The following is a 22,241-nucleotide window of genomic DNA, read 5'->3' as shown; positions in this document are numbered from 1 at the left end:
TTGCCCTGCACAGAGTGGATAGTGAAACACATGGAATCATCATAATGACATTATTTCATATTTATTACTTCCCCCTCCTCATTGCTTTATTATTGTAGCTCTAGTAATAAATAATAATGTAAGGATTCTGGATCAGCACCGTGATGCCCATAGTATATACAGTATTCTGAAGAAGGTCTAAAATGTCACTGTGTGTGTGTGCATGTGTGTGTTTTATTTAGATGGATTTACTCATGATATAACATTGTGCAGACATGGCTGGTAAGGACATGAGGAGGAAACAGCAGGAGCTGTGTGAGGCTACTAAAGGCAGGGCTATAACATTTTTCTGTCATCATTTTATTTTAGATTAAGTGCTGGAGTTGTTAGGTGTGGATAATTAGATTATAGTTTATTGCAATAGCAAGTTGTGCCTTGTTCTCAGATAGACAGCAAGTGGAGAGTGATATATGAAATGATGGAAGGAAGGAAGAAGAGAAGCAAAGAGTGATTCACAGGCAGAGCCTAAATTATTTCTCACAGTTTTTGTTGCCTTATGGTTCCAAGCGCTGTCACCAATCTTTGCATTTTGTTATTATCTCATGACACTTGTTTAATCAGCTCCCATCTCTCCTATGGACTTTTTAATGTCTACAGTCTCAGATCAGCACAGCCCTCCAGCACTATCAGCAGCAGGAGCAGCAGAAGCCCCTCAACAGCAACATTGTACCCATCAGGCTCCGTTTGCTTCGCCTCACAGCAGTGATATATTATGATGCGATCCCATATTAGATTCTTGAGGAATGTGTGTTGTTGTTATTCAGCCTGGTTCGATGTGCCCCTTTTTAACTTTGAGCACCCGCCCCTTTAAACCTCTCTGCACGGCCCTGCCTGTGACAACAGCGTTTGTTTTCATTCAAAGGCTTCATGGTTTTTCCTATAATACCTGGTGGGCCGGTCTCTAGTCAAAATGCCCGGGACGATTTTTTGCCCCAGTCCAGCCCTGATCAAAGCTGATACCTGTTTGAGCGGCTGGCACAGGAGCAATATTTAAGGAAGACTATAATCTCACAGACTGGGCCGTACATTCGACCTGCGGTTGTCATCCGGTGTTCAAGTTTATAATCTGACCATAACTTGTCCCCCCAGCACACACACACATTATCTCAGTACTGAAGACCTTACCATCATGTTCAATACTTGCTCCTCAGTTATGGACGCCATTGCGCCGTATAAACTAAAGAAGCCCAGACCTGAACAGTCACCCTGCATCAAACACATCACTAAGGTCTTAGACGGGAATGCAGTAAATCAAAAAGGAGGTAGAAGCGGGACAAGCTTCAAGTCTCTTTTGAAATCCTGAAAAATAAACTTGTAAATATCAGGAATATGTGAAGTTCAAAGATTTTCAAACAAACAAACAAAAAAAACAACAACACTGTAATGTTTCTAGCATTTTTAGCTATTTCCTTAAGTGTCCCTTGGAGATAAATAAAGTCTTTCTGATTCTGATTTCTAGAAAATCAGCAGTGCTCAGTGTTACTCATACAGACACCTTCTAGTGTCAGTTTGACCCTGGAGATACTGGGGTGCATAAAGAGAAGGACGCCAGGACTCTCTGCGTCGTACAGGATGCTTCTGCTGTCAAATGTGAAGATCTCCTAGAATTTACTGTTATTTAGATTTAATCCTTAACTAATGATTGTTCGAATAGATAAAGATTTGATTTTATCCATTTCATGTTTATGGTGACAAATATGTCTGAGGCAGGGGCGATTTTAGCCCATTTTCAAAATGAATCACAGCACCCCCAAAGATTTCTTCCTTTTTTGACAATATTTGCTGCTTGTGTGACACACTACTAAAAATATAAAAACATACAGTACTTTACTTGAGATGGAACATTTTAACAACAAAAGTATAGATAACCCCCCCCCCCCCCCCCCCCCCTCCCAAAGTGGTTTGTTCCAGCTCTCCCCTGCTCTGGCTCTTGTGCTGCCAGAGCGATGGTGGCTGAGACGCAGCGGAGCGGAGGTGGAAGCGCCTGCCTTAAAACAGGACATATTAGCTGCATTTAACCTTCAGTTACTCTTTATATAGTTGGTAGGAGTCAGACCATGTTTCTTTTAGCTGAAAAACATGACACCAGGTAACCTGCAGTGTTGGAAACGTGTTTCCTGACGATGTTTGCTGCCCTACAATCCGTCCTGCTCTGTTGTAAAATCAGCCACATTTCACCGTCATGTTGCTCCCATTGAAATGTTTACAGCCTGTTTAAAATCTAAGACTTTAAATTCTCCGTAGCCTGCTGTTGTTACCACTGTCCTGTTAGAAATACTAACTAGCTAACTGACTGAATGCCCATTAACCTTAGAACACCTGGTGTGTGTGTGTGTGTGTGTGTGTGTGTGTGTGTGTGTGTGTGTGTGTGTGTGTGTGTGTGTGTGTACAGAGACAGCCAGGTTCATAATGGATATGAGGAATTTTTTTCAAAAAAAGGAGCCACATCAGGTAAAAGTGTAAAATCAAGAATCATGTTGGATCAGTGTTTCAATGTTTATGTCCTTTATCAGATGTACACGTGGTTTGGTTTTTTGCCTTTTGGCTGAAAGTACACTGAGAGAGGACTTTTTTTATTGGTGATCTTAATAGAATTTTTTCATATTAATGTAATTTTTTATCTAATTGAATCTATTTGTGTATGATTGTCAGTCCAAAGAGGGAACGTGAGGAGAAAGTACGAGGTCAGGAAGAACCAGGTAAGCAAACAGACAGGGAGCAGTGACAGGCAGAAACTGTGAAACTGACAAAGAGAAAAAACCTGATTTTACTCACAGTCTGGAAGTTGTGTCTCCCTGTATTAAAGCTGCTGTACAGAGTCTGCTAAACAAACTGGGCTGAAACACTTTGAGCCTCTTTAACAACATCCCAACATAACATTATCATTGATCGGGGAGATTAAAATTAATGATATATTTGTATGTGGTTCAGCCACAGCTCTGCTAAAACCTCAGCCAGTAACAGGTCGGCCAACCTTTGGACCGTCCAGTTGTCTGTATGACTGCTGCAGTACGTGCATCACATGTGCTCACTATCAGAAAGAGCCAAACAGCCCTGGTGGAGCGAGCAGCTGTAAAGAGAAGCAGATGCTCTGTTTCTACAAATGTTTTAAGCTTGTTTCAAAGATTCTGTACAGCAGCTTTAAATGTTTTCCAAAAGCACACACACACTTATCAGTGTTTCTCACACTTTTTACAGTGTGGACCACCTGAGAAAAGGTCAAGCTGTCCCAAGCACCAAAGCATGAAAGTCATAAATCTTACAACACAAAATTATTATTATTAAATTAGTATCTGCAGTAAAGATTTTTTCATACATTTTATTCATTCTACCACAGGCAAAGTTGCCTCCATTTTTATAGTTTTTATTAATATTTTGTAATAATTTATTCTGTTTTGGGAGTGTTTTTTATGTGTCTGTATTATATTAAACACACACTTTAAAAGTGAATCTCTGTCCAAAAAATGCTCTCAGTTTACTTCTTACTCACTGTGAGCATCATTCATTATTCTCCCAGTAATTAAGGTCAGGATATGTATTTATTTTATTCCAATCCATTCTTCTTTTGCAGCATTTAAATAACCTTGATCAGATTTGATGGTTTTGTTACAGACTTTAAAAAAGTGTTTTGCTTTTCTTTCACACATGTGGGATTAAATTGTGTTAAAATGTACAAAACAGTGATGTCATGTTTTGTGACGAGGACCCAGGCACAGAGAGACTTGATGAATTTAAGAATCTTATGATTTAACAAAGAAATTTGCAGACTTGCACTGAGAGGGTAAAATTATGATGACTGATAACGGAGATGAAGACAACAGACGATGAGGACAAGGAGGAACAGGGGCTTAAATGCACCAAGGAGACAGTCAGAGGGAACTCGGGACAACATTTAAGGATGCAGGGACTGACAGAGACGGGTTTATCTTGCCTGGCTGGGCAGCTCTCTGGGTGCTCAGCACCCCCAAAGCTCTGATCCTAGAGTCGCCCCTGGTCTGAGGTCTGCTGTGAGTCGGTGTTTCTCTTTCCTTCACACATCTGCTTGCACTGTCTCATAAATGTAATATTTGCTGTGCTGAGGTTTTGTTTCTCGTCTTTATCTGTGAGTGAAACCAGAGAAAAGTCTGAAAAATAAAAGCAGCGAGCGCTCTTATTTTGAAGGGCGGGTGTTGTCGCCCTCTGTCGGCGCCGAGTGGAAGCGCCGCCCCTCCTCCTCCTCCTCCCGTTTCTATTCCCGGACAGACCGCCTCCATTTTAGCACCGACAGCCGGCGGAGCAGCAGCGGCTGTCAGCGGACCGTGAGGCCAGCGGAGAGGCGCGCTGCTGCGGTGGGACTGTGGCTGTGACCCGGCGAGAGGAGCCGCTCCTTCGGCTGCTTTGAGCTGTTTGCGGGATGAAGGCTCGGCGGAGGGCCGGAGCGGCGGATCTGTGAGGATTTAACGGCTGTGCTGCTTCCTGCGGAGAAATCTACCCTGAGAGGAGCGGAGAGGAGGAGCAGGAGGAGGAGGCCGAGCTGCAGGTACCGGCTTTGTTCTAATCGGGATAATTGATCATGAGGCGGCTTTGTTTGATGTGCTGGGCGGCTCGCGCAGGCCGCTGCTGCCCGGACAGCATCCATCCGGCTCGGTGTCTGGGGGTGGGGTGGGTGGTGCTGGTGGAGGAGGAGGTGGAGGTGGTTATATAACGTGTGCGCAGAGGACGCCAGGCGTCGGTCCCGGTGGGGCCCTGGCAGAGCTCAGAGCCTGGTTTCGGGCTTTGTGTCCGGGAGCTGCGGGGCTCTGAGGCCGGACTGCAGGTGCACCTGGCCCGCCGCTCCATCCGGGCCGCAAACCGGAGACAAACGAGGTCAGAGAGCCGCAGTCCGCCGGAGGAGCTGCTGCCAACGGCCCGATATCCACCAATCAATAAATGTGGTAATCGATCAGCCTCCGGACGATCGGGCAGGCCCGGCTCTTTGTGCTGATCGGGAGGAGGATGATGGGCCGCTCGATGAGGAAGCTGCGGGGGCATCTCTTCCAGAATTTTCTCCCATTTTATGAAAGCAGAGAGGAGCTTGAACACAGCCTGCAGAGGTTTGATGAAGTGCTGAGAGCACCTCCTCCTGCTCCTCACAGTCAAACACAAATAATAAAACCCCCAGTTTGGTCTGAACCTTCAGACCTGAGTGTTACTGCAGTGTTGATGTGGTAATACTTCAGCCTTCAGTGTTGGCCGTGCAGATGTTCCAGGTGTTCTTCAGACTGACCGGAAGAATAAACCCCTCTCCTTGTTTCTTCCCGAGGAGAGTGATGGGGAGTTGGTGAGGTTTCAGGAAACATGCGCGTTTGAGCAGCTCAGGAACAAGTGGCGGTGAAACCAAAGTTCCAGAAACACGTGTGTTTGTGGTTCATCAGACTGGAGCAGCCGGGTCTTGGCGAGCTGACTACGTGGACCCCTCCACAGTCCTCCTGCTGAGGCACGGAGGTCAGGGGAGGAACATAAACTAGACTAACGACGAGTCTGAAACTCAGAAACACTCAGATACGACGTTCAATCTGAGAAAGGTTAACTTAAAAGATCAAAAAGGCATTTTAATCACATCCTGCAGTAACGATGCTGTGTTACCAACATCACACGTTAGACTGATGAATGCTGACTTATGAATGATGCGCGCTAAAATAACTAAACAATAAATCATCCAGTTATTTCCTCCTGCTGGTCTGAAGTCAGCAGTGAGCCCGGACCTCCCTGTCGCCTCCTCCAGCCCAGTCAGGACCCCTCACCCAGGAGGCGGCAGCCTTAGCCGTCTCCTTCCGATGTGGAGGAGCAGCGGCTCTGCTCCGAGCACCTCCATAAGGACTCCTCGGCCTATCGCTAAGGAGGAGCTCGTCCTTTGTTCAAAGAAAGCTCATTTCCACCACTTGTACCTGCGATCTCGTTCTAATCAGGACTAGATTACAGATTTATGGCGTTTCTCAACAATGATGCGCCACCTGGTGGCAGATGGCTGCGTAGCATCTACGACAATAATTTACCGTCTTTGGGGATCGATTAAAATGTTACCGATGAGATTAAACGACCAGTGAGTCTGGGACCGAGCAGTGACAGCGACAAGTAGGCGCGTCCCTAATGGAGACGATGCTGCAGCGTTCAGACTCCACAAACTTTGGAGGAGCAGGAGGAGGCCAGAGGAGGAGCAGGAGGAGGAGGTGTTTGTTGCTCAGTTGCAGCTGTGAGGCATTCAGGCGTCCTCAGAAACTGTGTTTAATGTTTTGGCGTACGTGTGCAGAAAGTGAAGGTCACACTTCACAGGCTGTTAGCAGGTTACCGTGGAAACATCACCTGTCTGCTCTGCTGCATGTTTTTTTTTTTCACCTGCTCTTATTGTGAAGGGTCAGGCAGAACAGGGGAGGAGCACACAGGTGTCACGGGCTGCTGTGCGCTCAGCTTGCAGCTGATTGGTTCCCAGGTCGGGCGCTCTGCTGGTGGCCGTTGATGTTGTCGACAGGTCCGATGGGCCTCGCCGTGATGTCACGCAGGGGTCCGAGGGCTCTGCGGCAGCCTGATACCTCCAGGTTCACCGTGCTCACTTTTATCATTTGCCCAGAAAAACATCTGCTTCCAGACGCCGTCACATGATCAGTGGGGCCGCTTGTTTTGCTGCGTGGACGACCTCCCGACAGACGACACCAGTGCAGGATCTCTGAGAGCGCAACACTTCCTGTCAGCCTCTGAACCATAGGAGCTTAATCTGAACCACGCACGTGCTCAGCTGTTATCTGAGGGCCGCAGACGCCGGCGAGTTCTGATCTCGCCCTGATAGACGAGTCACAGGCCGTGAGGTGGGGGTCACAGGGCGTTCCTCTGAAGTCTCAGCTGCAGGAAGCTCTCAGTGACCTGCAGTTCCTCTGACGTCCAGCAGAGGCAGCAGTGAGTTCGTCCTCATAGACTCCATGTTAAAATAAACACGTTTACATCCTGATACTCAAGCTGTTTAAATGATGTTAAAGCTTGCTCTGTCAGGGGCGGGGCCTCTGCCTGACAGGTGGATGGTGACACAGGTGGCTGTAGCTGCCGGACTATGTTAATGACATCATCTGACCAATAATATGGCTTCCATTTAATTCTGATTTTAATTGGATGGGGTGGGCGGGGATCATGGCTGCCACAAGTCTACAAGCTAGCGGGTGACATCACAGTGTTGTGCAGTCTGTGGGATACTCACGGCCGTCTGTGGGCCTCGCCAGGACGTGGCGGCTGTTTTACGGCCCGGCGGGATGGTCGGGTGGATGTTGTTGAGTTGGAGAGAAGCAGGATTATGCCTAAGCACACTGGAATGAGAGGGAATAATTCATGAATGGTAAGCATCACGTCAGGGAAAACGTGTCACTTCCTGCCTGTGGACAGTTTGAAGAAAGGACGTGGTCAAAAATCAGCTGACTGATATTTCCTGTCCAGGCCCGACTTCCTGTTTAAAGACAGAGGCCGTGACCCACTCGGACCTGTTACTGTGATCCGGGTAAAACCAGAGCTGCCCGCCAGTCTGAGGCGCCTTTGGAGAACCAGACCGCCGTGTGCTTCGGTAACGTGTGGCTCCAACTCTGCGGCGCCTCACGGGAATGTCTGCTCGCTGACGTCATCACACACCTGTCTGCAGGTGAAAATCGTACCGTCGCTGTTAAAACTGCAGCGCCTCCTCAGAGGTCGGGTCCTCTTTAGAATAGAATAGAAGTATCCTATATTGTCAATGAGTGGGAGCACAGTGACGGGCAGGTGGAGCGGGCAGGTGGAGCGGGCAGGTTCACACAGAAATAAAGAATAAACATGAGAGACTGTAGGGCGTTTCGATGTAACGATATAAAAACATCTATCGTTTGTTTCGTGGTGTCGCAAAATAAACTGTTTGCGGTAATATTTTTCATGTTCTGATGTCCCTGTAGTTATTATTCATTTCTTAAAGTTCTCTCTTTCTCTTAGATTTAATATAAACACTACGGACGCACAAGCGCCTGTTTTTATGCGTCGTCGTTAGCAACAACGATGATAAGACCATCGCGTGTCCGCTTGTTTATTTTCCACATAAACCTTTCACAATAAAGCTCAAGATCCTGTTGAGACTTTTCAAAATAAACTGAATCACATGAAAGATGCAGAGTGTTTATGGATGAGAAGTAAAAAAGAGCCGCCAGGTGCTCTAAAATAAACCGTAGACTCAAACGTTAGAACAGGCTTTTCCCCGCAGCACGCCGTGTGATAAATACTCACAAAGAAACGGCGCCGTTACAACTTATGTCTAAAAATGTATCGTTTCATGCATCGTTAAAACACTCGACTCCAGGAATTTACAGAAAATGTTAAATTTTTGTGATTTATATCGTTATCACCTGAGCGTGTCACCTGAAGGTGAGATGTTTCTTTCCTTTCTCCATCGTGGAGACGTCTGCAGCTACATGTCTGCTCCTGTGGCTCTGTGAGGGGAAATGAGGGTGGACAGAATAACATGAACAGGAACGCTCTCTCAGAGTGTGTGTGAAGCTGATGCTGGAGGTCAGTGTGTGTCTGCACCTCCAAACCTGCCGCACATCCTTCATCATCGTCAGCCTGAGCTCACACGAGTGGACCATCACAGCTTCAATGACACAGAATTCCTTTGTGTTATTGAAGCTATGATGCAGCCCATAATATTCGTGCTCTCCTTGTTTTTGTAGCTCTGTAAAAAAAGCATCAGAGCACGCCTGGTGCACCTGAGGGTGAAATGTGAGCGCGAGGACGCCGTCAGACTGAAACTAAACAGGAGACAGAACGTGACAGCGCACCTGTGAGGATAGAAAACCAACGTGTGTGTGTGTGTGTGTGTGTGTGTGTGTGTGTGTGTGTGTGTGTGTGTGTGTGAGACCAGAGTCGACCCCCCCACACACACACACACAGCTGGAGGAGGATGGTGGGGGGACAGACCCACAGGATTGGCTGTAATCAGGTCTGATGCAGGAGCTGTTTTACCCCGGCGGGTGGAGGCAGAGGTGGTGTTTTTGGGTGGATGTCTTCTGCACTGCAGCTCTGATGGAGGCTTCAGATGAGTCATGCTGCTGCTGCATCACCATGGCAACAGAGAGGAGGGAGGGAGGGAGGGGGGTCTCTGAGTGACGCTGCACCGGAGGAATTTTCCAGATCAGACCGTCACCGCACGCGCTCAGAGCAGCAGCAGAGCCAGCGCCTCCTGCAGGCTGCAGATGTCACTGCAGGTTCTGGATCTGATCCAAGCCGGAGCGGAGGGTCTCAGGGAAAACTCGGAAACTCGTCCTGGAAGCAGAGTGTGCACTAAAAACACATTCACAGCCAATCACAGCTGATCACGCTGCAGACACATCCGTGCGTGCTCAGCTCTTCGGACTGAAGCGGCGTGCGTTACTCAGGCTGGGAGCGCAGCAGTGTGGAGCGTTTTACTGCCTTTAACGTGTTGTTGTTCTACGCCCGTCTTTGGGGTTGTAAACGTCAGGCGCGGTGGACAGGAAGTTGGAAAGCTCTGGAAAAGATGCCGTGTGATTGGTTCAGTTTATTTCAGAACCTTCTGGATGAATTGTCATGAAAATGTTCTCAGAGGTGCACTTTTAGGGCGGGGACTCGATTTTAAGTCTTTCTCCTGGAAAGTCGACTCAGAGTTCCTCCTGTTTGTCTTTTCTGAGGACTTCCTGTTACATCCTGTTCGGGAGCATCAGGAGCCGCTGAGGGGGAAAGCTGCTCTGACTCATCAGGTGCTCTCATGTGTGCGTGAAGCACGTTCAGATTCCCGGTTCAGTGGCACTAACGCTCATTTAGACTCGTCTGCTTTTACTTCACTTTGACCTGAGCGTGTCTGAGGTCGCCCGGTCAGACCCGGCTTCCTCTGACCCAGGTCACCTGACAGGAAGAGCTTTTATTGTTGACACCCCGCCCCTGGGTCAGCCCTGGCCTGGGTCTGAGTGAGGGGTACCGGATGAAACGAGTTTCAGTCCTGTCCGAGGACCTCGACGCGTCTCTGCTGGAGCTCGCTGTTTGTAATGGGGTCTCTGATTGGATGTGACTCGTCCCGCCCCTCACAGCAGACCGTTTCCAGGTCAGCAGTGAAATCACGCTGGCCCGCCTTTGTTTCCCAGCTCTGTGATGTAACTGTGACATCATCAGCGACAGCGCCCTCATTGAGCCGTAAAATCTAGGCCAGGACTGCAGTCAAGGTAACCATAGCAACGGGATCAGTAGGCTAAGCTGTGACGCTGCTGGGGCATGCTGGGAAATGTAGTGAGCTCTGCCAGCTTCTCTCGTCAGTGTGCTGAAGGTAATGATGAGTAAATACGAGTGGGTGTGTGTGAGTGTGTGTGTGTGAGCGACACACACCTGCGGTCACCTGCAGCATCACTTCTTGATTTTTCTGGCTGAAATGTTTTTTGCTCCCAGTGTCTGACTCTGCTCCAACAGCTGTAATGTGTGAAGGAGGACACCGAGCCGTGTCACTTCCTCCGTTTGAAGCTTTAATGAGTTTAAACGTGTGTGTGTGTGTGTGTGTGTGTGTGTGTGTGTGTGTGTGTGTGTGTGTGTGTGTTTTCAGCCCGTTGAACCACTGCTGCTGATCTCATCGGGACACGGTAACAGAGCAGATTTCCGATCTCGGGCCGTCGCTGGCTCAGTGACATAACTGTGATCAGCAGAGACTCGTGTGAACCTTTCACAGAAACGTTTGTGCACGTGTGGAAACGAGGCCCGACGGATAAAAGCTTAAAATCCCATTAGCTGGTCCAGGATCAGTGCAGGTGAAGTGACGGAGGAGGACTCCATCATGAGTTCAGCCTGCAGAGAGCTCCTGATACTTTAACCTTCTGTGGTCACGGTAACAACCAAACTACTGTAAATAATACAAATTATAACAGACAGCTCGTTATAAAAGTCCGAGTACATCACACACACGAAATATCAAACAGGCTGTAACCGCTGCACCGTGTGCTGTGCATCGAGTGGAGGCGTACAGGCAGGAAGGGCTTCCTGTGTCGTTCAGAGGTGCATTATGGGTAATGTCTGTGACTGGCCAGCACCTCACGGAGTGGGGGTGAGGTGTTGTCCACCATTGTACTTATCTTGGACAACATCCGCCTCTCTGACACCACCCTAAGGGTTTCCAGCTCCGCCCCCACAACATTACTGAGCTTGTGATCAGTCTGAGTCGTTGCATCACGTGACATCACGGGTACTCTGACTCATCCAACCACCACAGAGTGACCCGAAAACCTCTGAAGATGGAGGTCTGTGTGCAGAGGGTGCCGAGGAAGGGGAGAGGGCGGTCCCCTGGTGGTGGCGTGAGGCAGTCCTCTGAAAGCTGAATGAATAAAATCCCACCGAGTTTACCAGAGGTCAGATTTGTTTACCGTGTGTTAAAACAGCTGTTAGATCTGACGGTCCGTACTGAGCATGCTCGCATGCAGGTCAACCGTCTCATCTCAGGCGGTCGTGTGGCTCCTCCTCCCTCATGAGAGCAAGCGTTTCACATCTCTTCTCTTTTCTCCCTCAGGTTCTCTGCGAGGATGCGGCAGTGAGCATGCTCAGAGCCCTGATCGTTACCATGGCGATTACCAGCAGCCACGCGTGCAGCGGTCAGGAGAACTGCTCGGCCGATGGCGACGGCGAGTCCAAAGACTACTGTTACTCGGCCCGCATCCGCAGCACCGTGCTGCAGGGGCTGCCCTTCGGCGGCGTGCCCACCGTGCTCGCCCTCGACTTCATGTGCTTCCTGGTGAGTTGCCGCCGCAGACACGGAGGATAAACACGCCTCCCTTTTTGTCCTCGCATCACTGGCGTTAGGCGTGAACACACACGCTCACACGTGACAGAACACTGTCATCCAAAGTGTGTGAACATCACAGATCAGCTGGAGGGCTTCCTGACATGGTGGTGTCAGTGACCTTTGAACTCTAACTGAGAGCAGCATGCAGGATTTTTCCGTTAGATGTCTGATGTTCAAGGTTCAAGGTTCTTTATTTGTCACATGCATAGTTATACAAGTATAACACACAGTGAAATGTAGCCTGACACGCTCCTCGACATGTGCAAAAAAACTGGGGGGGTGTAGAGCAAGAACATTTTATATATATATATATATATATACACACACACACACACACACACACATACACACACGTATGTGTGTGTATGTATGTATATATATATATATATATATATATATATATATATATATATATATATATATATATATATACACATACATACATATAGTATATACATTGGGTGAATGTGCAGTAGTAGCAGCAAGCAGGTGAATTCTGTACATTAATATGAATAGACATCTGACTATTTTACAGGATAGACAATATAAACATATTTAAAATTAAAGGAATTGAAATGTACATTGTGCCTTGGTTTAGTGTCTGGAAGAGTCCTGTCTCAGTCAATTATAGATGATGTGAGAGGGCGGGTGTGTGTGTTTAGGGCACGGATGGCTTGGGGATAGAAGCTCCTCTTGAGTCTCTCTGTCCTTGCCCGGAAGATGCGGAACCTTCTACCAGATTGCAGAAGTTGGAACAGTTTGTTGCCAGGATGGGACGGGTCCTTCAGTATCTGCTCTAGTCCGGCATCTCCTGGTGTAGGTGTCCTGAAGCGGGGGGAGAGCAATCCTGCAGCAGCGTTCTGCTGTACGGATCACTCTCTGGAGAGCTTTTTGGTCCTTCACACAGCTGTTCCCAAACCACGATGTCATGTTCTGTGTGAGGATGCTCTCCACAGCGCCTGTATAGAAAATCCTGAGGATCTTTGGAGAGACCCTGAACTTCCTCAGTTGTCGTAGGTGATACAGGCGCTGCCTAGCCTTTTTGGTCTGGACCTGAATGTGGGCAGCCCATGTCAGGTCTGAGGAGATGTGGACACCAAGATACTTGAAGGACTGCACCCTCTCCACTGGAGCTCCATTGATGATGATGGGCTTGTAGTCTCTGTGCTGACCCCTTCTGAAGTCCACCACCAGCTCCTTGGTCTTGCTGACGTTCAGCTGGAGGTGGTTGTCCTGGCACCACGATGCCAGATTCTTCACTTCATCCATGTAGGCCGCCTCATCGTTGTTGGAGATGGCACCCAACACCACTGTGTCGTCAGCAAACTTCACAATGGTGTTGGAGCCATGGGTGGCCACACAGTCTGAAGTGTAGAGGGAGTAGAGCAGTGGCGAGAGGACACATCCCTGAGGTGCTCCTGTGTTGATGGTGATGCTGTTGGAGAAGCACCTGCCCACCATCACCACCTGAGTTCTGCCAGTGAGGAAGTCCAACACCCATGCACACAGACGGCTGTTAAGTCCCAGATCCCTCAGCTTTGTGAACAGTCTGCAGGGCACTATTGTGTTAAACGCTGAACTGTAATCAACAAACAGCATTCGCACATAGTTACCCTGTTTCTTGTCCACGTGGCTGAGAGTGGTGTGTAGGACGTGGGCGATGGCATCCTCTGTGGATCTGTTGGATCTGTAGGCGAACTGCAGCGGATCTGTGGTGTCTGGGATGGAGGAGGAGATGATGTTCTTCAGCAGCCTCTCAAACACCTTCATTACTACCGAGGTCAGTGCAACTGGCCGGTAATCGTTCAGGGATGAGGGTTTGCTGTTCTTGGGCACAGGGATGATGGTGGATCTTTTGAAGCATGTGGGGACCACAGACTTCGCCAGGGACTCGTTGAAGATGTAAGTGAACACACCTGCTAGCTGGTCAGCACAGCAGCGCAGCAGACGGCCGGTGATGCCGTCTGGCCCCGCCGCTTTCCTTGTGTTCACTGATGTGAAATTTCGGCTTTTTTTTCCCCGGAAATTTCGTGGCTCAAGAGTTGGGAGTTCGTCTTGTAATCGGAAGGTTGCCGGTTCGAGCCCCGGCTCGGACAGTCTCGGTCGTTGTGTCCTTGGGAAAGACGCTTCACCCGTTGCCTACTGGTGGTGGTCAGAGGGCCCGGTGGCGCCAGTGTCCAGCAGCCTCGCCTCTGTCAGTGCGCCCCAGGGCGGCTGTGGCTACAATCAGAATCGGAATCACTTTATTGATCCCTGGGGGAAATTATTTTTTGTTACAGTGCTCCATTTTAAACCAACATTAAGACAAGACAGACAATACGCTAACTAAGAATAGTACAATATATACATACATACATACATAAGTCACTTATAAATAAATATTTGGAAAAGAAACATGTGTAGCTGTAGCAGCAAACAGTGTGTTAAGTGGATGCGTTGTACAGGGAGCCACAGGCAGGAATGATGTCCTGTGTCGTTCAGTGGTGCATTATGGGTAATCTCAGTCTCTCACTGAACGAGCTCCTGTGACTGACCAACATGTCATGGAGTGGGTGGGAGGTGTTATCCAACATTGTCTTTATCTTGGACAGCATCCGCCTCTCCGACACCACCTTGAGGGAGTCCAGCTCCATCCCCACAACATTGCTGGCCTTACGGATCAGTTTATTAAGTCTGTTGGCATCTGCGACCCTCAGCCTGCTCCCCCAGCATGCAACAGCATAGAGGATCGCACTGGCCACCACAGACTCATAGAAAATCCTCAGCATTTTCTGGCAGATGTTGAAGGACCTCAGTCGCCTCAAAAAATAGAGACGACTCTGGCCCTTCCTGTAAAGTGCTGTGGTGTTTTTAGCCCAGTCCAGTTTATTGTCAATGTGTACTCCAAGGTATTTATAGTCCTCCACAATGTCAACACTGACCCCCTGGATTGAAACAGGGGTCAAGTGTTTCCTGGTCTTCCTGAAGTCCACGATCAGTTCCTTGGTCTTTGCCACGTTGAGCTGCAGATGATTCTGCTCACACCACGTGACAAAGGAGTCGACCACAGCCCGGTACTCTGTCTCATCATCCCTGCTGATGCATCCAACCACCGCAGAGTCATCAGAAAACTTCTGAAGATGGCAGGTCTCTGTGCAGTGGCTGAAGTCTGTGGTGTAGAGGGTGAAGAGGAAGGGGGAGAGGACAGTCCCCTGTGGTGCCCCTGTGTTGCTGATCACCTTGTCAGACACACACTGTGGGAGACGTACATATTGTGGTCTTCCTGTCAGGTAATCAACAATCCAGGACACCAGAGAAGCATCCACCTGCATCGCTGCTAACTTATCACCCAGGAGGGTCGGCCTGATGGTGTTGAAAGCACTGGAAAAGTCAAAAAACATGACCCTCACAGTGCTCGCCGGCTGGTCCAGATGGGTGTAGACACGATTGAGCAGGTAGATGATGGCGTCCTCAGTTCCGAGACGAGGCTGATAAGCGAACTGAAGGGGATCCAGGTGTGGTCTTACTATGGGTCGCAGCTGGTCCAGGATGAGCCTTTCCAGGGTCTTCATGATGTGGGAGGTCAGTGCCACGGGCCTGTAATCCTGGGGGCCACTGGGACGAGGCGTCTTTGGTACAGGGACGAGGCATGATGTCTTCCACATCACCGGGACCCTCTGCAGACTCAGACTCAGCATAAACAGTTTATGAAAGACTCCACACAGCTGGGGGGCACAGGTCTTGAGGACAAGGGGACTCACTCCGTCTGGTCCAGCAGACTTGCCTGAGTGAAGTCTCCTCATTTGCATCTCAACCTGGTATTGAGTGAAGGTGATGGGTGGGGGAGGGGTGTCAGGAATCTCACAGGAGGCAACATGTGAAGAGAGAGGCTGGCACAGTGGTGTGGCTCTGGATTCCAGGCTGACTGCAGGTGAGGTTGTGGGGGTGGGAGCAGACACTGTGGTGTCGAATCTATTGAAAAACAGATTCAACTCGTCGGCTCTATTCTCACCTCCCTCAGCTCCCCTGCTGTTGGTTGGCCTGAATCCAGTGATGGTCTTCATGCCCCTCCACACCTCTCTCATGCTGTTCTGCTGGAGTTTCCACTCCAGCTTCCTCCTGTAATTGTCCTTAGCCTCTCTGATCTTGTCCTTTAGTAACACCTGGACCTTCCTCACCTCCTCTTTGTTGCCCCCTCTGAAAGCCCTCTTCTTGTTGTTGAGGAGGGCTTTGATGTCCTTAGTCACCCACGGCTTGTTATTTGGGTAACAATGAACAGTCTGAGCTGGAACAATGGAGTCGGTGCAGAAAGTTATGTAGCCTGTGATACACTCAGTAAGCCCATTGATGTCCTCGGCGTGAGGCTCACAGAGTGTTTCCCAGTCGGTCACCTCGAAACAGCCCTGTAGTTCCGCTATTGCCTCCTCTGACCACCTCCTGACAGTCCTGGTGGTCACAGGTTCCCTCCTCACAATTGGCACATAGCGGGGGGTGAGGTGAATCAGGTTATGATCTGACCTACCAAGTGGGGGGAGGGAGGAGGAGCTGTATGCATCCTTGACGTTAGCATACAGTAAGTCTAAAGTTTTCTCTCCCCTGGTGGGACAGTCCACATATTGTTTGAATGTTGGTAGTGTATTGTCCAGTGATACATGGTTGAAGTCACCCGAGATCACAATAAAGGCACTCGGGTGCTGAGTCTGTAACCGAGCTATGGCAGAGTGGATAATGTAGCTGCCATCACCAGTGTGTGAATGTGTGGATGTGGTATAAAGTGCTTTGGGGTCCTTAGGGACTAAGTAAAGCGCTATACAAATACAGGCCATTTACCATTTTTCCTTCCTCTTCCTCCTCAGGTGCTCCTCTTCGTCTTTTCCATTTTACGGAAGGTTGCGTGGGATTATGGCCGCCTGGCGCTGGTCACCGACGCTGACAGGTAAATGAAGGTTAATCAGTCTGTAAACGTTCTTCATCACAGAGCTGGACCACAGCTTCACGGGCTTAATCCGTCACACGGAGTGCCGGAGACGTCCAGGAAGCTGAGTCTTTTTTTTGTGTGACGAATAAACATGTGCAGGCCTGAGGTGAGACAGGAAGAATTGGAAGCTGAGAGATGGATCGTTCTGATGTGTGAACCAAAGACAGTTTAGAATCTGTCTGTTTTTAGGTTTCCTACATTGAAATCAGTGAGCTGTTATATTAACCCGAGAATCAGTGAAGCTCTGCAGACAGGAGGCGCTCACACACAGTTTGGCTGCTTTAAAGCCACATTTGAATATGAATGTTGGGTCTGCGCTTCCACAGGACCCGCTGGTTTAGAAACGTATTCTCGTTAACGACAAAAACAAGACGAACATCTTTTACTTGCTGCAAGGGAGGCCCCGGCCAGTGTCTCAGGAAGCACTCTGAATCCAGACTGACCCCAAATCCGGCCTCCGCTTGCTGCCTTTTATTGGGAAAACAGTTTACACAATACACATCACAGCAAAAGCACCTCCCACCATAAACCCCCAGATGGTTCTAAGACAAGGCACTGTGTGTGTGTGTGTGTGTGTGTGTGTGTGTGTGTGTGTGTGTGTGTGTGTGTGTGTGTGTGTGTGTGTGTGTGTTTGTGTATACATCTGTATGCATGTGCAAGAGTGTGTGTGTGTGTGTGTGTGTGTGTAAACATCTGTATGCATGTGCAAGAGTGTGTGTGTGTGTGTGTGTAAACATCTGTATGCATGTGCAAGAGTGTGTGTGTGTGTGTGTGTGTGTAAACATCTGTATGCATGTGCAAGAACGTGTGTGTGTGTGTGTGTGTGTAAACATCTGTATGCATGTGCAAGAACGTGTGTGTGTGTAAACATCTGTATGCATGTGCAAGAACGTACGTGTGTGTGTGTCTGTAAACATCTGTATGCATGTGCAAGAACGTACGTGTGTGTGTGTCTGTAAACATCTGTATGCATGTGCAAGAACGTACGTGTGTGTGTGTCTGTAAACATCTGTATGCATGTGCAAGAACGTACGTGTGTGTGTGTCTGTAAACATCTGTATGCATGTGCAAGAACGTGTGTGTGTGTGTAAATATCTGTATGCATGTGCAAGAGTGTGTGTGTGTGTGTGTGTGAACATCTGTATGCATGTGCAAGAACGTGTGTGTGTGTGTGAACATCTGTATGCATGTGCAAGAACGTGTGTGTGTGTGTGTGTAAACATCTGTATGCATGTGCAAGAACGTACGTGTGTGTGTGTCTGTAAACATCTGTATGCATGTGCAAGAACGTGTGTGTGTGTCTGTAAACATCTGTATGCATGTGCAAGAACGTGTGTGTGTGTGTCTGTAAACATCTGTATGCATGTGCAAGAACGTGTGTGTGTGTCTGTAAACATCTGTATGCATGTGCAAGAACGTGTGTGTGTGTCTGTAAACATCTGTATGCATGTGCAAGAACGTGTGTGTGTGTGAACATCTGTATGCATGTGCAAGAACGTGTGTGTGTGTGTGTGAACATCTGTATGCATGTGCAAGAACGTGTGTGTGTGTGTGTGTGTAAACATCTGTATGCATGTGCAAGAACGTGTGTGTGTGTGTGAACATCTGTATGCATGTGCAAGAACGTGTGTGTGTGCGTGCGTGCCTGACTTCCAACTGTTTCTAACAACATCCTTAGTCACAAAATGGTAATCTCCCCCACACCCAATATATGGTTCACTTCCTGTATTGGTTCACCGTGCACAACACAGTGAAGCCACAGAAGGGCAGGAAGCCGACCACACAAGAAACAGATCTGTCAGATAGGATGCATCTGCAGTAAAACCTCCCCCTGAGTGGCTGGAGAGGTGGTCGGAGACAAAGGAATGTCTTAATCCTATAGATTTGCACTCAGACTTACAAATTTAAGAAACACAATGACACATTTAACAATTTGACTTAACAATGAACAAGTAAAAACACGGTTCAAGTAACATGTCTACCCCCAACAAACACCGACAGTATTAAAGATGGACGTAGCCTCCAAGATCTGACAGGTGAAGCCTCCTTAAATCTGCGTTCTCACTAATATCCAGCAGGTGGCGACGCTGGTTGGGGAAAAAGTCTGACTATATAGAAGAAACTGAGCCTCCGACTCAGCGGGACTCTTCCTTGATTGGTTGACTCGATGCTCATTGGTTAACAGCGTGTTTTAGCAGTAAGATTAGGCGGCGTTAGCAGAAAGCTTCAGCCCGAGGCTTCGCAGTGACATCATGGCGGCTGCGTCTATCTTTGAGCGTCCATGTGTAAACGCGGTGGTGGGCGTGATGCGCTCCTGCTGTGTGACCTGATCAGGGTTGTTTCCCTCTCACTGGCATCACCTCCTTGTTATTTTCTGTTTCCTCTCCCGAAGACTGAAGAAGCGTTTCAGCGACCTGGAGGAGCGGGAATAGTATGTTGTTGTTGCTTCCTCCCTGTTTGGTTTGTCTGCTAACCTCCTCTGGTTTGATTAACGGGCTCTCTGGTTGGTGCACTAACACCTCTTTTCTGCATTTCAGTCTGTGCTTGTTTGGGTTTCTGTATGGAAGGTTATTAGTGCCAACAGACTGCACAGATCTATCTGCAGCAGCCTGCTCGCTACATTTAAGCGTTTAATTATAAAAACATAACATTTGAACTGCTTGGCACTTGGTTGAACTGCAACACTTTAATCCTCCTGTTGTGTTTGTGTTTGTTTGGCTCAAAGTGGGCTTCCTATTTAGGCAAAATGGTTCATTGCCATGCGCCATATTATTAAGAAGAGATGGATCAGATTTCTCCCACGGGGCACATTGAACTGTGTCAGTGAGGCACTAATCGCCCTCCGCAGCACATGAACACTGTGTTTTTACAGCATTGAAATGGCTAATTATGCTACCTGCTGTGATGCTAACACCACTCCACGCTTCTCTCCATGTTTGTGTCAAACTCAGCCGAAGGCGCGACAGAGATAACTATGAGCCGGTGAAAAGGTAACGGCTACCCGCGTATGTGGACCCCTGTGACGTGCTAGCTAGATGACTCAGTAGCCCAACGTGCCGTAGCCACGCCCACGCTCAGAGTCGGCAGCTAAAACGATAATAACTGAAGACGTAAGAGCAAACGTAGTCGACGTTAAAGATGTCAGCACTACAGAACAGCCGATCATTATTGGGGTCACTGGTTGCCATGGTGATTCCCACCTTTGTGTAAACGTGGTGGTCCTGCAGTTCTGGACCCCGACTCTCTGAAGTTCTTGTGTGTTGTGATGTCAGCTGTTCTCCGTTTGGCTCTTAGTTTCGTGTTGTTGTCGTGTTCGAGTGCGTTAGTTCCCTCACATTCCTCCTGTGTGTTTCCCTGTGTCAGGTTTTTGTGTCTGACGTTCCCGAGTTATTGTCGCTTAGTTCCTGTTTTACTTTGTTAGTTGTCCCTGTTCTGTATTCAGTTTTACTTCCTGTCCTAGTATAAATGGCGCCGTCGTCCTCTGTGCGTTTCCTTCTGTCGGCTGGATTTTTGTAACGCCGTTTACAGACTTCAGATCGCTGAACTTTCCCCCCGACTCTGCTGTTTAGTCCTTAACCTGCAAACTGTGACAGTGGAGGCAGAAACACGTAGAAACCGTTAAAGACGTGAGGTAGCAGGTCCGGTGGATCAAGTCCGGTTCCTGAGCGGTTTGAAGCTTGAAGTTCCTGCTGTACCGACCGCCACAGAGCTTTTGTTGGATAGACGTGACTCAGATCTTTATTTGCGTTTCCAGCTGAGCCGACGGTTTGGCTCTAAGCCGTTTCTCCCAAATCCGTCAATTTGAACCCAGTGAAGGGTCGCCGCGATCGAGCGAGCGGGGTCGCCACCACAGCGGGGTCGCTGCTCAGTCGAGCGCGCGGGGTCACTGCGATCGAGCGAGCGGGGTCGCCGCGGGCGTGCCGATCCAGGTTTGTGCTTGGTGAACCGTCGTCTGTGTTTAGTGTCTCGAAACTCATTTTCAAAGGAACTCTGGAGTCTTACCAGCTGTCACACACAGAGGTCAAAGGTCAGAGGGCCCCATACTAACATTCCTGTTTGTGTCCACAGTGTTGCCTCGGCGATGCACTCGGAGACGCCCGACCGCTATGAACGCCTCACCTCGGTTTCCAGCTCTGTTGACTTCGACCAGAGAGACAACGTAAGAACACCTTCATCACTCCCTCCTCTTCCTGCTCCGCCACAGTTAGCCGTTAGCTGACAGAGGGTCAAAGTTCATCCAAACTGGGCAGAACTCACAAAACGCACACACATCATCATCATCTGGCGTCATCATAGCGGCCACCACAGTGGACAGCTATTCAAAGGCTGTTGTTGTATCCGTGTCAGTGTTGATGGTGTACCTGCACATAAACCACTACGTTGGACACTGATGTGTCCCTCCATACCTGCCACCTGCTGGTCATTTAATGTTACTACAGATGTTTGACGTGTTTCTTTGTAATTATTGTTATTTAACCTTGTCACGGATGAATTATGACAACCTCAGTCAGAATTTAATTCATGCGTGACAGGGTTAAAGCAGGACACAGAGTACGTCTGTGATCTGTGTTCCTAATCCATCGGCCATTGTTCAGCTCGGCAGCTCTGGGTACTTTGAGCTGCGACCGCTAACGGTTAGCTGAGGCCCCGCCCACTGGCCTCGCCTGCACACCTGCGGCTTGTGAGGATGAGGAATCCCAGGCACAGTCGGGGCTTTCACTGTCGTTTCGCTTGCTGTAAAGCTGTCGTCTTCTTCCTGTTTGTGTTTCAGGGTTTCTGCTCGTGGCTGACGGCCATCTTCAGAATAAAGTGAGTATGAGGAAACGGCTTCTCGCTTTCACGGTCAGACCGAAAGCTCCACTGTCCCATCGTTACCACAGACTGTGAACTCATCACAGACGCTCAGATTTCCCAGTGTAAGAACAGACCGTGACTCCTCCTGTTTCTGCCGCAGAGACGAGGAGATTCGTGAGAAGTGTGGCGAAGACGCCGTTCACTACTTGTCCTTCCAGCGTCACATCATCGGCCTTCTGGTCGTGGTCGGCGTCCTCTCGGTCGGCATCGTCCTGCCCGTGAACTTCTCTGGAGACCTTCTGGGTAAGAGCAACTCGGTCTGAGGGTCTCGGGTCTCGATGTGTCACTCACCGCCTTCTCGCCTTCTGTCTGAATGTTTTAGTCCGAATTATCAGTAAAGATGCTTTCCTCAGCCGAGGAACACCTGGACCACCCTCCAAAGAAGGTAAAGTGGGTGGGGTCAGAGGCGTAGGCGCCCTGCGCCCTGTAGACTGTGGCTAATGGTAGACTCGGTCCCATCTGGTCTGTAGTACGAGTGCCGTGTTAGAAACGTGCTGTGGTTTTGTCATAGTGACAGGCGGTAGGTAAGGAGGTGAAAGCGGCTATGATGACTTCCTGTGCTGACCCAGGGGCGGGGTGTCAACAATAAAAGCTCTTCCTGTC

General features: G+C 48.9%; 1 protein-coding gene across 4 annotated transcripts in view; it reads left to right on the top strand.

Moving 5' to 3' along the window:
• Positions 1-4,262: 4,262 nt before the first annotated feature.
• Positions 4,263-22,241, top strand: part of LOC308394752 (CSC1-like protein 2) — a 28,830-nt gene continuing 10,851 nt past the window's right edge. For 2 of the 4 annotated variants that reach the window (XM_080879230.1, XM_080879229.1), the window contains exons 1-7: positions 4,263-4,558; positions 11,555-11,776; positions 16,663-16,742; positions 19,177-19,215; positions 20,853-20,943; positions 21,556-21,593; positions 21,739-21,881. In XM_080879230.1, coding sequence (XP_080735356.1) covers positions 11,582-11,776; positions 16,663-16,742; positions 19,177-19,215; positions 20,853-20,943; positions 21,556-21,593; positions 21,739-21,881 — 586 coding nt within the window. In that variant the 5' untranslated portion in view covers positions 4,263-4,558; positions 11,555-11,581. The remainder of the gene's footprint in view (positions 4,559-11,554; positions 11,777-16,662; positions 16,743-19,176; positions 19,216-20,852; positions 20,944-21,555; positions 21,594-21,738; positions 21,882-22,241) is intronic. The other 2 variants (XM_080879232.1, XM_080879231.1) reach the window with 2 other exon arrangements.

The sequence above is a fragment of the Rhamphochromis sp. 'chilingali' genome, assembly GCF_963969265.1.
Source record: "Rhamphochromis sp. 'chilingali' genome assembly, chromosome: 4".
Classification (NCBI taxonomy): Eukaryota; Metazoa; Chordata; class Actinopteri; order Cichliformes; family Cichlidae; genus Rhamphochromis; species Rhamphochromis sp. 'chilingali'.
Note: the sequence above shows the minus strand (reverse complement) of the source record. Positions and strands in the feature narration are given on the sequence as shown.